The sequence below is a fragment of the Manis javanica genome, chromosome 1 (assembly GCF_040802235.1).
Source record: "Manis javanica isolate MJ-LG chromosome 1, MJ_LKY, whole genome shotgun sequence".
NCBI classification, from domain to species: domain Eukaryota; kingdom Metazoa; phylum Chordata; class Mammalia; order Pholidota; family Manidae; genus Manis; species Manis javanica.
The window spans coordinates 207,719,968-207,733,641 of record NC_133156.1 but is presented as its reverse complement, the minus strand read 5'-3'; the positions used below and the strand labels follow the sequence as shown (position 1 = coordinate 207,733,641).

Genomic DNA, 13,674 nt, shown 5'->3' with positions numbered 1-13,674 from the left:
ACTGGGTTATTTTATACAAATGAACATAGAATATATAGGAGAGAGATAGCAGACTTGGCGGAAAGGCCTCAAGGTTTCACGTTGGATACAGTGAAGGACAGCATTGCAAGGTAGGGGTGTGTCCTATTACTAAGGGTGGGAGGAGTCAGTAGGGCAGTGTGGTCAATGAGCAACTAACTGAACAGGGAAAGAGGGCCATGCTGACACCCTTGGATAAACAGATTACAGAGAACAGATTTGATGCAAACAACTTAGAAAATTAATGATAATAGAATCAGAAACAGAATTTTAAATTTAATTTAAAAAAATGAAGAAGTTCCCTGAAAACTCCAACTCAATTGCTTTCCTATTAGATGCCAATAAGATCCTATTTAAAGTTCACAAAACACTTTCCTTTATTGTGGGTGATGTCTTTACAAAATATTTTCGTAATAATATACACCTCAAGAATTATGAAAGGGAATTAAGGTGAAAATGAAAAAAAAAGGGCACTGATTTCTATTCTTAAAATTAAATTCTAGTCACTATTTTTTAAGGTAAGCAGATCCTGGTTCTAACTTTTCATAAAAACCTACTTCTACAGAGAAATTAGCATGTTTTATGGATTTACAGGGTGTACATTTCCACAAGGGCGGACAGCTACGTGCATGTCTCTAGGCATCTACAATTCACCAGAAGACTAATTTGGGGAGTTAAATACTCACCATAGAGCATTAAACCCACAAAGGACAAATGTAAATACATTTTTAATTTGTTTTTTTCTCTATACGGTAGAAATGCAGTAAAAAAAATCAAGGCTAATTTCACTCATTATAAATTAGGTGAACCCAAGAGTATTTAAACACAGGTGTGACATCTCTACACAGAGCATGTGCTTAGAGTGGTAAAGACCTGAGACTGGAGCCAGAGGGCTGAGTACAGAAGTACTTGGCTTCCTTGCTAGCACAAGCTAATTAAGCAATACAGTTCCCTCACCTGTGAAATGGGATAAAACTGGAATTTACTTCACAGGAATAGTCTGAGAAACAGATGAGATTACACATATAAGCATTTAATAGACTAGCAAATAATAATACATGCCATGTTCGTTTTCAATTTGTATTCCTAAACTTTAATTTAAATTTTGACTTTAAGACACAGCCACTTCTTATAACTTTAGGAATGTCGGCAGTTAGGAATTTCTAATTCCACTTTGGTTAAATGAACATTTATAAAAGTTTACACAACAGCAAGATAATTAACATTTCACATTGTACATTCTCTGCTGCAGTGACTTCTTCCTAACACTTGGGATTTCCTCAAAGCCCAAACATTGTTCTCCTACATAATAACAACAAAGATAATAACTTTCTAGTATTCAAACATCTTACCAGAATGTTTATTCTTTGCTTTCTAGCAAATTCATAATCATGTGCCATTTTAACTATTTTCCTTTCATCTGACTTTTTTAAATGAATTTCTGTCTTGTATTGCATATATTTCTAAGTTCTTTGCAGTCAGAGAACAACATATTATATTTCTTTATGTCCTCATAACACCCTTGTAGTAAGGCAGTCAATAGATAGGTGACTAAATGATGCATTTAACTTCATTTAAAGCTTAAAAATGGTAACCTCCATTCAGTACAATTCAATGAATACTTATAACTTCTTTTAAAAAAATCTTGGCAAATTGAATACAAAAGGCAATTTCTTTAACACTTATGAATGTTAATAATGTACATCCCACTTTGTAGTCCATTACAGAAAATTTAAAACAGTAACAAAGATACTTGGAATGGATCAACCTAATTAGTTAGCCATTTGCATTATAAAAAGTACAACAAAATCTAAGGTAGGAATTTTTTAAAATACCTACTTTCAAATAGTTGGTAATTATTTTTATTCATGTGATTTCTGTAGCAATAATTACTAGGAAGGGAAAAGCAGATAAGAAAAATCTATGGTAAAGCTTTTTAGGAATATCAGGGGAAATAATATATGAATTGTTTCTCCAGGTAGAGGAAGTTGTTTAAAAAAATTAGGCACTGAGAATCCAATATCCCATGGAACAAGAACCAATGAAATATATCAAGCAAAAACCTCTACATCAGCAAAACATCCAGCTTGAAACCTAGACACACCCCAGTCAGGAAGTTGTGAGATAAGGTTGCATACTGCTCACTCTTTAAGGGTCTCGACTTACATCCCTCAAAGCTGGTTTTATCTGTGCCTCTTGTACAGGGATATTATGAAAGAACCTTTCATTACATGATTACTTCGCAGGAGGAAACTCAGACATGCCTCTGAATGAATACACTTTCCTCCTGATGAAGCCACGGAGGGACATACTGTTTCACAAGAAGTGATTTAGGAAAATGGATCATTTGCTAAAAAGTTCAGTGGTGAGTTGCCTTACTGTCCCTGTTGCCTGCAAAAATTTGGTTGGGTATGGGAAGTAGGGAAAATTAAATTTAAAGAAAAATTAAATGCACAGTGCAGAACAAAGGCAGCACTGTGCCATGTCAGAACACAGGCTGGAAAGAAGAATTGGGTTCCTGTCCCAGAGCTGCCACAAACCAGCTTTGTGATCTTGGGCAAACCAGGTAATATCCAAGGGCTTCAGTTTCCCCTTCTACAGGGGAGCTGGATAATATCATCTCTGTGATCCTTCCAGCTCTAATAGTTTGCGAATATAGAACTGAATACTCAGAATTGTAAACAAGCACCAGTTCTTCTCCTTGTATGGCAACAAAAATTCCCAAATTGTCATCTCCCTAACTGCTGACCTGTTATAAATTACACTCATGCATGTGGGATTTAAGTAGTTACCCCTTTTTACAAAGAGCTGTAGAATCAAGATGGACTTAAAGGGACTAGGCTACAAAAGAATTCTTCCCTGCTATTTACATTTGAGATATCCAATTTCAAATTATAGTAGAGTTACACTAGTTTTTCAAGAGTGAAGGGTGAGTAGAGACTAAAAGAAGCATCAGGCTTCACATCAGTGTTTAGGTCGGATGGAACAGCCTCTTTCATACATTCAGAGAAAAGGAGATCACAGTTATTACTCTTGGAAGTAAGAGTTCAACATTTTCCCCCAACAATGGGTCACATTCTGCCTATAAGACCCTTCACTGCCCTTGTCTCTACTGGCCTGGTATGGTCACCCTCATCTAAGGTTTAAATTTTTAGTTTTGCCGCTAGGTGCACAGAAGATCTAGTACCATGCCCTTGGAAGAAGGGGGACCTCAGACATGGCCCCACCACTCCAATGTAAATGACATTCTTCTCTGTCATTTGTATTTTTAACTCTTAAAAATTTTAAGCTTATGGGATTATTTTTAATTCAAAGGAATATCATGGAACAAAATTTTACATTTAAGTGCAGGAATTCTCTAGTAATATGAAAAATACTAATTTCTTTATGACTTTGGATTTTCTTATGAAAAATACTAATTTCTTTATGACTTTGGATTTTCTTCCACTAAATGTTCCTAAACTGAGGCATTTCTTTAAAGACAACATGATCGAGAATAAAGGTTTCCACAGAGGGCAGAGTTTCAGTCAGAACAGTACTATCACATACATCCTTGATGGCTCATTCCGTCGTTAATTTCTTCACAACCTATACATGTGAGGTCACCACGTGAATGGCAACATGGAGAAATGATTGAACCTCATTAAAACAGAAACTAATGTTTTACAGGAAAACGGTGTTCTATTTTTTATTCAAGAAACCAATCATCAGTAGAGTGCTTTACACAGCCTCTGTTAGTTACTGCTTTTTTCTTTAGCAAACACCTTTTTTATTTTATATTAATTCCAATCTTAACATGTTATTCCACATAAATTAAATTCATAAAAGTTGGGTGCACTTATGCAAAGGTATCAAAGCAAAATGATTTTCATAGGAAGCTTTCACGTCTTTCTCAGTTACAGTAAAAGCAAAATATGCTCCCCTTAAGTTTTTTTTTTAAAACATTATCCAACAAACCCAAAAACACTAAGTGTTTTAACCTGTACTTGAAAAGAAGTTGAGAAGTCAAGGGACTCGAGCACATGTTTACTTCTTAGTGAGATGGTGACCATCAGTGAAGTAATCATTAATCATAGCTGGATTCCTCAGGAAAGATGTTGGCATTGGCACCACAGTAGTCACAGCAATGACTGCAAGTAACTCTAGGACACTAACGCCTATTTGATTTGGAAGAGAATAAGGAACACAATGATGCCGGCAGTGTGCTGTTCCCCTTTGCCGTTCTTCATCTTTGGGCCTTGCAACATCACAGCCCAGCTGTTAACCAGATGTAAGCACATGAGCCACAGTGAGTGTGAAAATAAAAATATCAGTATTATTTCCATGGAACGAGTCACATGGTTATTATAGAAATAATCAGCATTAGCGTACTACAATTTTCTTTTGTTCTTAGATGTTGTAACACCCTAGGGGAAAAATTATCTTTACTGAAAAGGTTAAAAATGAAAGTACATGTTATAATACCTTTGCTGGACAATGGTGGGAAATGGACTTGTTGAAACCATATGGAAAGGAAGAGGGAATCAATTAGAAACAGAAATCTAATAAATCTAAAATATTTCCAAACGAAATGCTTGTGGTAAGCTAATTTCTTGTAAACACTGCATTCAAGTCACTTGAACAGTCCCAGATGGTGAACTAACTTTGTGGTCATAAAATAAAAGTCAAAAAAGTCAAAAAAAAAAAACCAAAGTGACTACAACTTTATCATCAATGTAGTAGGAAACAAGAGATTCATAGTCAACATACTTGTTTTCTTTGCAAAGCTTAGGAGGTTTGTGGAGTTTCCCTAGACAATTTCATTTAAATTTTAAATTTGTATGTGCTAAGAGGAGAAATAAGAATTAAAATAATAGTGAAGTTAAAACTGAGGTAAAATCTATAGTTATTCATAGAACTTAAAAAAAAATAAAAATATTTCAAAAAATCTTATAGTTTTGACACATTTTGCAATGTCCAATTCCTAATCTACCATGAACTTTCTTCAGTTGACATTTGTATGATTTTTTTTCAAGAACAATTCAAGACTCTTTTTAAAAAATTGAGTTGGTTATAAATGAAAGTTTGCAATTTATGATTTGACCAAAAATTACACCAGGTAGAATAAACATCTACCCTACCTGCTCCACTGTCAGTAATCCATCAGGAGATTCTGGCGCAGACTGCATGGGTAGAAGCTGGCACAGTGTGCCTAAAAGTAAAGCAACTTCCTTCATACTTCTCCAACAACATACCAGCACCATCTGAGCAGTCACATCACATGTTTTTCCTTCTTTACCTTAAAAAAAAAAATCTATTGCAACACTAGACACTTGATTACTCACATCCAGGTTTCTCAGAACAAGCTTATTTATAATTTCCCCAAGAATAATCTGCTTGAAAACAAACCATTTGTCACACATTTATTCAGGAGAAAATAACTAACATTTGTTAAGCATGTGCTACAAGTAGGAAACATGCTAAGTACTTTTCAATATACTATTTTTGTAATAAGTTTTCAAATAAAACATAATATTGCCTCAAAACTTTACTCTAATCTTTGGGAATTAATGAAACAAACACTGCCTCTCAGTTATCCATAAAATATGACTATAACAAATATACCATTACTTATTTTGGTGGTAGTTATATCAGTAAAGGAGTAGGATAGAAATTTTAAATTAAAAGAAAATACAAATTCTTTTTCAAAATAGATTTGAATTCCATGGCCAATAAGCTATAATTATCCTTACTCTCTTTTTCTAATTTTAGGAATATTTTAGTACTAACATTAAAAAAAAATCCAGACAAAGTATTAAATTTAAAAGGCAAGTTAACAAAACAGTATTTACAATGTAATCACATTTGTGTTTTTTAAAGGCCCACTAAAGTAAAAGGTAAATATACATAAACATAAATATATGGAATAGGTCTAAAGGATATACACTCTGAAAGGATGAGGTGGGACTGGAGAGGAAATGCAGGAGTACTTTAATTTGTTTTTAATTCATATTTACCTCTATATTGTTTGAAACTATTATAATAAGCACGTTATTTTATGTAATTTAAAAGAAAAATATTACAGAGAAATTATACAAGACAATATCTCCATCTAGTGGAGAAGGTAGAATATGTAATAAATCACTAAGATATTAGTGTTTCTGATGACTTTTTATAGCATTATAGAAAATTATAAAATAACAACCTTCTGGAGGGTTGGTACAACAGAGCAGCTCACATTTTACTGAGCAGTAAGGTTTGTTTCCTCTAAAAGGCTGCTTGATTATAAGGATGGACCGCAGACAGCAAAGAGCTGTACTGCTGGGAGAAGCTGATGGCTGCCCAAACCCAAGTTCACTGTGCATCACAGCTCTTATGTCACCTGCCTGTCAAGTCAGGTTTAGCACTCAAAGGCTTTTTGTTATGACACCTTATATACTGCACTGGGGCACACCATAAAGTTATAAATGCATTCCCCAAAATAAATCATTTATAAGTTCAAAAAGTACTTTACTTTCTAGAAATGTTCTACACACATGTACAGACTCTGATTTATTATAAAAAAGAGCATTTTGTATACACTGTCACTTAAACACTGATTATAGTATTCCAATATTGATTTTACACGTACTACCTTTGCTTTCTGCAGAAGTATCAATACTCCGTACACTTGCATTCAAGTCTTTCAAATCAAAACTATCACGTTCTTTCAGTATTTTGGCTTGATTGAAGTAATCATTAGTATCTCGTGGTTGAATCTCATTCAAAATTGTCTGTAAGCGGCTTGCTGACTCTGAAGAAGAGAGTTGAGATTGTATAAGATCTCAGAGTTCCATATCATATGCAGATCTACCTTAAGATAATTTACCTTCAAAAATTTTGTAATTTTTAATACTCAATTATCAGCTCTATTAGAAGGGACTCACCAATACAGTGAGGATAGATAAAGTATTTGTACACTAGTATTTTTAATATACTATTTAATATAATATAATAATGATATTAGTATAATATATATTATATTAGCATAACATAATACTATTTAATATAATACAGTATTTTAATATAATATAGCATTTTTAATATACTACCTAGTATAAGAAGTATACTACAGTATACTTTTTAAATATGGCAAATATTCTCAATAGGTTGAAGGTAGGGTGAAAAAAAACACTACAGAAACTATCCATAGGGGTTAGGAGGAAAAAGGCATGAGTTTCTCTCTAAGTTACATAACTTCTCTTAGTGTTGTCTAAGAATCTCAAATAAGGTGTTCAATCACATGAAAGAAGAAAAACTTAGATAAATTTTGTTTTATGAGGTGAGAAACTCCAACAACAAAAATAATCTCTTATAGCCCAGGACTATCATAAAGACTCCATATTTAACTTTGAAATACATTATATAATATACTGCTTTCTAAGTATGAATTACAGTCCTAGTATTATATGAAACTTCATTTTATTCCCTTAGCACTCACTGGATTAGGAAATGTGAACTCCATGAAAGCAATACGTTATCTGTCTGTTCACTACTTACTAGTCGCCAGTGCCTAGAACAGAAACTGGCTCAAGGCAGAGGTTCAGTAGCATGGGCTGATGTAATGAATAGATAACAAGGTAATACAGAGCTAGCCAGGCTGATTTTTTAAGAAAATATGAACATGTAATCATCTGAAACCAATTAACAAATCAAAGAACAGGTATTTACTGTATACCTATTATATACACTTATATTTTAGGTATTATGGGAAATTCAAAGATGAAAACTATTACAATGATTCAATCAACATCTTATGTTTACTTGTGGCTTCCATGAAATTTTGCTAAAAACAGATTTTGACAGCCACGAAAAGTAACACTTGGCTCCAAAAAGAAACCATGGAAAGACTAAGAAAAAAGGATGATCAGAATAAAACTTTAAGAACCCTACCTATTCATTTTTATGGCTTTCAGTGGAGACTTTTTTCAAGGAATTCAGAAAGCATGGTGGATAACATGGGAAAGAAACAAGAAAAATGGAGATAACCAGAGGAAAAAGAAAAGGCAAAATTAAGACAATGTCTGTGGCCCATCAACAGGTTTTCAGACCAACAAGTATTTTAAAACTTTAATAACAAACAGAATGTTAGCACACTTTGCAGGCCTACCCACAATAGGTAATCACACATTGGAAATGATGCAGCAGCCTGAAGCACAGGATTTTCAGCCAGAGATATTTCTTCTTCAAGATTTTCTAAACAAGCATTCAGGATTTCTCATCTAGAATCTACTGCTACTTTTGCCTGATCCAAATATTAACTATGAAACTGGATGTTCCTCATTGCCATGTATTGTTTAAGTGTAAAAAGCTTGGGTAGTTAGACTATCAGCCAAAAAAATAAATACTAAGACAACAATCTTAGTATTATGAACCATCAACAATTTTCCATCTCATTTTTAGTAAACAAAACCTAGCATTTTCCATTCAGACACAGAATTCCAGGTTATCTAATTATCAGCCCAAGAAAAGGAAGTATAGCACAGTGAAGACAAGTAGTGACTCTATAGCATCTTACTTTGCTGATGGACAGTGACTGTAATGGGGTATGTGGTGGGGACTTGATAATAGGGGGAATATCGTAACCACAATGTTGCTCATGTGAAACCTGAGCATAAGATTGTATGTCAATGATACCTTAAAAAAAAAAGTCAGTAGATTAAAAAAAAATGAATACTAAAAAAAAAATTATCAGCCCAAGATATGTCATATGACAGTGTGTTTATGATACACTCAGTATGTTTTTAATACAAGCCTCTCATTTGCATTCCAAAATGCATTCACAAACTTTATCAATACCAAATGTAAATTACTCCATGATTTTGTAGGTGTTCAAAGAAACACATGTTAGTATATACCTTAAACAGCTAATACCTTCTGGCCTGCTGTAGTACAGTATATATATGCCACCCAGAGCATCCAGGCATTGAGTCTAGCTCCTACCCTTTCAGGAATTATTCATTGATTGATTGATTGATTATAACAAATATTTACTGTATACCTACTTCTACCAGGTACTATGGTAAGCACAAGGGAGGAAAACTGATTAAACTGCAACTACTCCATGAAGGAGAACTCTACGGGAAGAAGAGAGGAGACAAAACTGACAAGGGAGAAGTCAAACTGTATCAGGATCTGGTCTGAGATCACTAAAGCATTTTAAATAAACAGGGAAGGGGCAGGGCACAAGTCTTAATTCAAGATGATGTGTAACATGATGAATTACATGATTAGAAAAGATTACTTTGGAGGTAGTAAAAAGGAATTGGAAGGAGATAAGAGTAGATGCAGAGAAACCAGTCGGGAGGCCCCTGGAGCAGTCGGAACAAGAGGGGATGAAAGCCTGCAGTAAGGTAAGAAGATGCACATAAAAAGAAAGGAGGTTTCAAAGATATTTAAGGGGTACCACTGAAAGGATGTGGCAACAGGCTAGGTAAAAGGAGTAAAAGAGAGGTCACGGAGCTCTGGGCTCCACGCTTGCATAGAGATCTTTGGTAGGGCCATTGGACAGCGCACAGGGGTTAGGAGGGAAAAGGTATGAGTTTAGTTAGGGGCAGTTTGAGTATTTCGTCTCATTTTGTTTTAATTAAACGGTCTTTGCCCATTCCAGATTCCTAACAAGTTGCTTTCTCTCACTGAACTCCATCAGCTGCCCACCTCTCTAGTTTATGGAAGTACCTTGCTGATCACCTCATTATTTATTTACTTATTTAGGCTATTTTTTAATAGTTAAAAATATTACTAAAAAAGCAGAAATAACATTGATCGTTATAATTTCTTTCCCCCTATTTAGATTTTGGATCTCCCCAAAGAAATGACTAGGGTATGGGAAAGATAAATATAATATTCTAGCTTTCTTCATTTGCTGACCTGAGTCAGTGTCCATTGGGATGAGGCCTTCTGGGGAGGAGCTCTGAATGACTGGAGACACCACAGCAGAAAGCCTATAGGACGTCAGAAGGAGCTTCTCCACCATAGGTCGCCATTCATTTGCAAACTGCAGGCTGCTGCAACAAAGATGTTAGGGGAAATAATACTAAAAGCAAACAATCAAAGGTTTTAAGTGGAAATTGATAAGAGGAGTTGAAAAGAATTTTGGGTTTCAAGATTGAAGTATTTAAGACATGAAACATACATGTATATGTACATTTAAAATCTAATTTTTAATTATCTTTAAGACAATATATTCCTTTCTCAGGACACATTCCAATAAAGAGTTTAAAGCTCAAAAATGAGTGTTCAGGAGAGGGCTTGGATATACTTACTTTAGAGATAACTTCTGCAAAGCTCCTGTTATACAGTGGACTCGCCCATACATTGGAAATGATGCTGCTGCCTGAAGCAGAGAATTTTCAGCCTGAGATATTTCTTCTTCAAGATTTTCTAACAAGCATTCAATAACTAGAAAAAACAAACCAAAAAAAAACAAAGTAATGCCAGTTTAAAAACACTTTTATAAATTTGTGAACAGCAAAACAGTTCCATGAAAATAGCCAACTCAACCAAACTTTATACTAAAGGTTTTAAATTTAAAAAAGAGAGATCTTTCCAGGTTATCCAGCCTGTTATCCATTTCCAGGATGGCAGAACTAGCTTTCCCTAATGTCTTGCATTCACTTACAGAATTCACTTTGAATCATTCCTCCTAGACGTCCTCTATTTGGGGTATCATACTCCAGGGCCATGTGCCAATATGCTATTTGGACGGATTTTTTTAATAGTGGTTTTACTGAGCTATAACTCACATACCATACAATTTACACATTTAAAGTGTACTAGTCAATGGTTTTTAGTACATTCACACATATGTGCAAGCTTCACATTTTAAAGTATTTTCAGCCTTCCCCATTAAAAACCCCTCACCCATTATCAGTCGCTCTCCTCCCTGCACCTCTCACCTTCTCCAGCCCAAGACAACCAATCATCTATTTTCTGTCTCTATAGCTTCACCTATTCTGGACATATCATATAAACATAATCATACAAGAAAGTAGTTTCTTTTACTTCGCATAATGTTTTCAAAGTTCATTCATGTTGTAGCATGTAACAATTCATTTTTACGGCTGACTGCTAGTCCATTGTATGGATATACCACATTTTACTTTAGAGATAACTTCTCTAAATTTATCAGTGAGTGGACATGTAAGTTGTTTCCACTTGTTGGCTATTAAGAAGAATGCTGCTATGAATGTTCATGTACAAGTTTTTGTTTGGCCATAGTTCTCATTTCTCTTAAGTATATGCCTGTTACAGACTGAAGGTTGGTGTCCACCCTCACAAAATTCACATTGAAGCCCTAACCCCCAATGTGATGGTATTTGAAGGTGTCTTTAAGAAATAATTAGGTTTAGATGAGGTCATGAATGTGAGATCCCCATGATGGGATTTGTGTCCATATAAAAGGAACAGAGACCAGAACTTGCCCTTTCTCTCCTCCATGTGAGCAGAATTAGAAGGCTGATGTCTGCAAGTCAAGAAGGTTCTCACCAGGAAGCAAATCTAAAAGCACCTTAATCTTGAACTTTCCAGCCTCCAGAATTATGAGATATAAATGTCTGTTTTTTAAGCCACCAAGTTTATGACACGTTGTTAAAGCAACCTGAGCTAACACAATGCCTAAGAGTGGAATTGGGAAGTCATATGGTAACTCTATGTTTAACTTTTTGAGGAACTGCTGGACTGTTTTCCAACATGGCTGTACCATTTTACATTCCCACCAGCCATACATGAGGGATCCACCTTCTCCATGTCCTCATCAACACTTATCTTTTTTTTTTATTACAGCCATCTCACTGGGTGTGAAGTATTTCTTCATAGTGATTTTGATATGCATTTTCCTAATGGCTAATGTTGATTGAGCATCTTTTTATATGCTTTTTATTTTTATTTATCTTTTTTTTTTGAGAAATGTCTACTCAGATTCTTTGTCTATTTTTTAATTTCATTATATCCTTTTATTATTGAGCTATGAAAGTTCTTTATATATTCTAGATACAAGTCCTTTATAAGACAAAGGATTTGCAAATATTTTTCCCATTTTGCAGGTTGTCTTTTCACTTTCTTGAAGGTGAAACTTTCGATTTATCTATATTTTCTTTTGTTGCTTGTGCTTTGGGTGTCATATCTAAATCATTACCCAACCCAAGATCACAAAGATTTATACTTGTGTTTTCTTCTAAGAGTTTTATTGTTTTAGATCTTGCATTTAGATCTCTGATCCATTTTGTATATAGTATGAGGTGGTGGGTCCAACTTCATTCTTTGGCATGTGGGTATCCAGTTATCCCAGCATAGTAGATGTCTCCCCTAACCACTGAGAAGAAGAGGGTTATATTTAAAATTTTAGAATTGTGTATAACCAGTAAATTATTAATATTTAGACTATACAAAGACCTAAAAGCCAATAGGAAAAAGACAACCCCACAGAAAACTGAAAAAATGAACAGGCATTGTTAGAAGGGGAGAAGTGAATAGTTTATAAACATGTAAAAAAAAAAAAAGATGCCTAATTACATCAGCAATCAGAAAAATGCAAGATGAAGCCACAATGAGATTTCATTTTATATTCTGGAAATTTAAAAAACTGACAATAGCAAGTTATGGTGATGATGTGACAAACCATAACTCTCATAATTTATTGGTGAGTATAATTTGAAATCTATTTGGCATCATCTAGTAAAACTAAAGATTCATATACTTTATGACTAGGCTATTCTACTTTTTTGTTTATCATAAACTCTTGGACATGTCCATTAGAAGATATATATGAGAATGCACATGTTGGGATTATTTATTTAGGAAAAAAAGTCCATCAACAGAAGAATGCATTAATAAATTATAGTAAATTTGCATAATATACATAGTACTATTTATATAAAATTCAAAACCATATAAAAGTAAATAATATATTGGTTAATGATATACACAGAAGTGGTAAAATATTGATGAAACAAGATGAATAAAATGAAAGATTAATATGAAACAGAAGACAGTAATTACATGGTGGAGGGAGGGAGAGAGGATAAAGGAGAGGATTCAAAAGTATAGCTGCTATTGGACTTCTTAAACTGGGTGTTAACACCTAACTTGGGAACAAGACTTGTAAAGCTTTTATGTTATTACTATTTATTAAAATATTCTTTATATGTTTGAAATGTCATAAATTTTTAAATGTCTTGAATTTGAAAGCCTTTACATAAAGCATGAACTCCCAAGTTCACCCCAACTGCAGACCTCTTTCTATCATCAGCATCTCCTTTCAAACTCAGCCCTGAAGCAATTAGAATGGGCAAGTGCCATTTCCCTTGGTACTATAATCTCTCTAATCCCAGATCTGTGGTCACATTCCTACTAGAACTACCCATCATTAGTTATCTTTTGTGTGGCTTTCCTACTATCTTGGAGAGAATAATTTTCAACTCTCATTATATATCTGATCTCTCTCTTCTTTTTTTAATAAAAATTGGTATCTTTCTTTAGTCATAGTACAATTTCAAACTGAAGATTTACTAGCATACAATTAAATACATTAAATACAATTAAATACAAATATTTCTTGAAAATTACTAGGTCTAGACCAACTCAGAGCCTGGGTTTTGGAAATAGCTGTATGAGAAGAGTGAAAGGCAGGGGGTATGA

General features: G+C 34.1%; 1 protein-coding gene across 13 annotated transcripts in view; it reads right to left on the bottom strand.

Moving 5' to 3' along the window:
• THADA (THADA armadillo repeat containing) overlaps positions 1-13,674 on the bottom strand; it is a 319,658-nt gene that overhangs the window by 277,515 nt on the left and 28,469 nt on the right. For 9 of the 13 annotated variants that reach the window (XR_001852627.3, XR_005053772.2, XM_017657268.3 and 6 more), the window contains exons 18-21: positions 10,302-10,437; positions 9,907-10,043; positions 6,629-6,790; positions 5,139-5,296 (exon numbers count right to left, since the gene is read on the bottom strand). Coding sequence is in view for 11 of the 13 variants with exons in the window: in XM_017657268.3 (XP_017512757.3) it covers positions 5,139-5,296; positions 6,629-6,790; positions 9,907-10,043; positions 10,302-10,437 (593 nt within the window). In the remaining 2 variants the exon portion in view is untranslated. Of the gene's footprint in view, positions 1-5,138; positions 5,297-6,628; positions 6,791-9,906; positions 10,044-10,301; positions 10,438-10,460; positions 12,350-13,674 lie in introns of those variants that run through there. The other 4 variants (XM_017657270.3, XM_036990823.2, XM_036990824.2 and 1 more) reach the window with 4 other exon arrangements.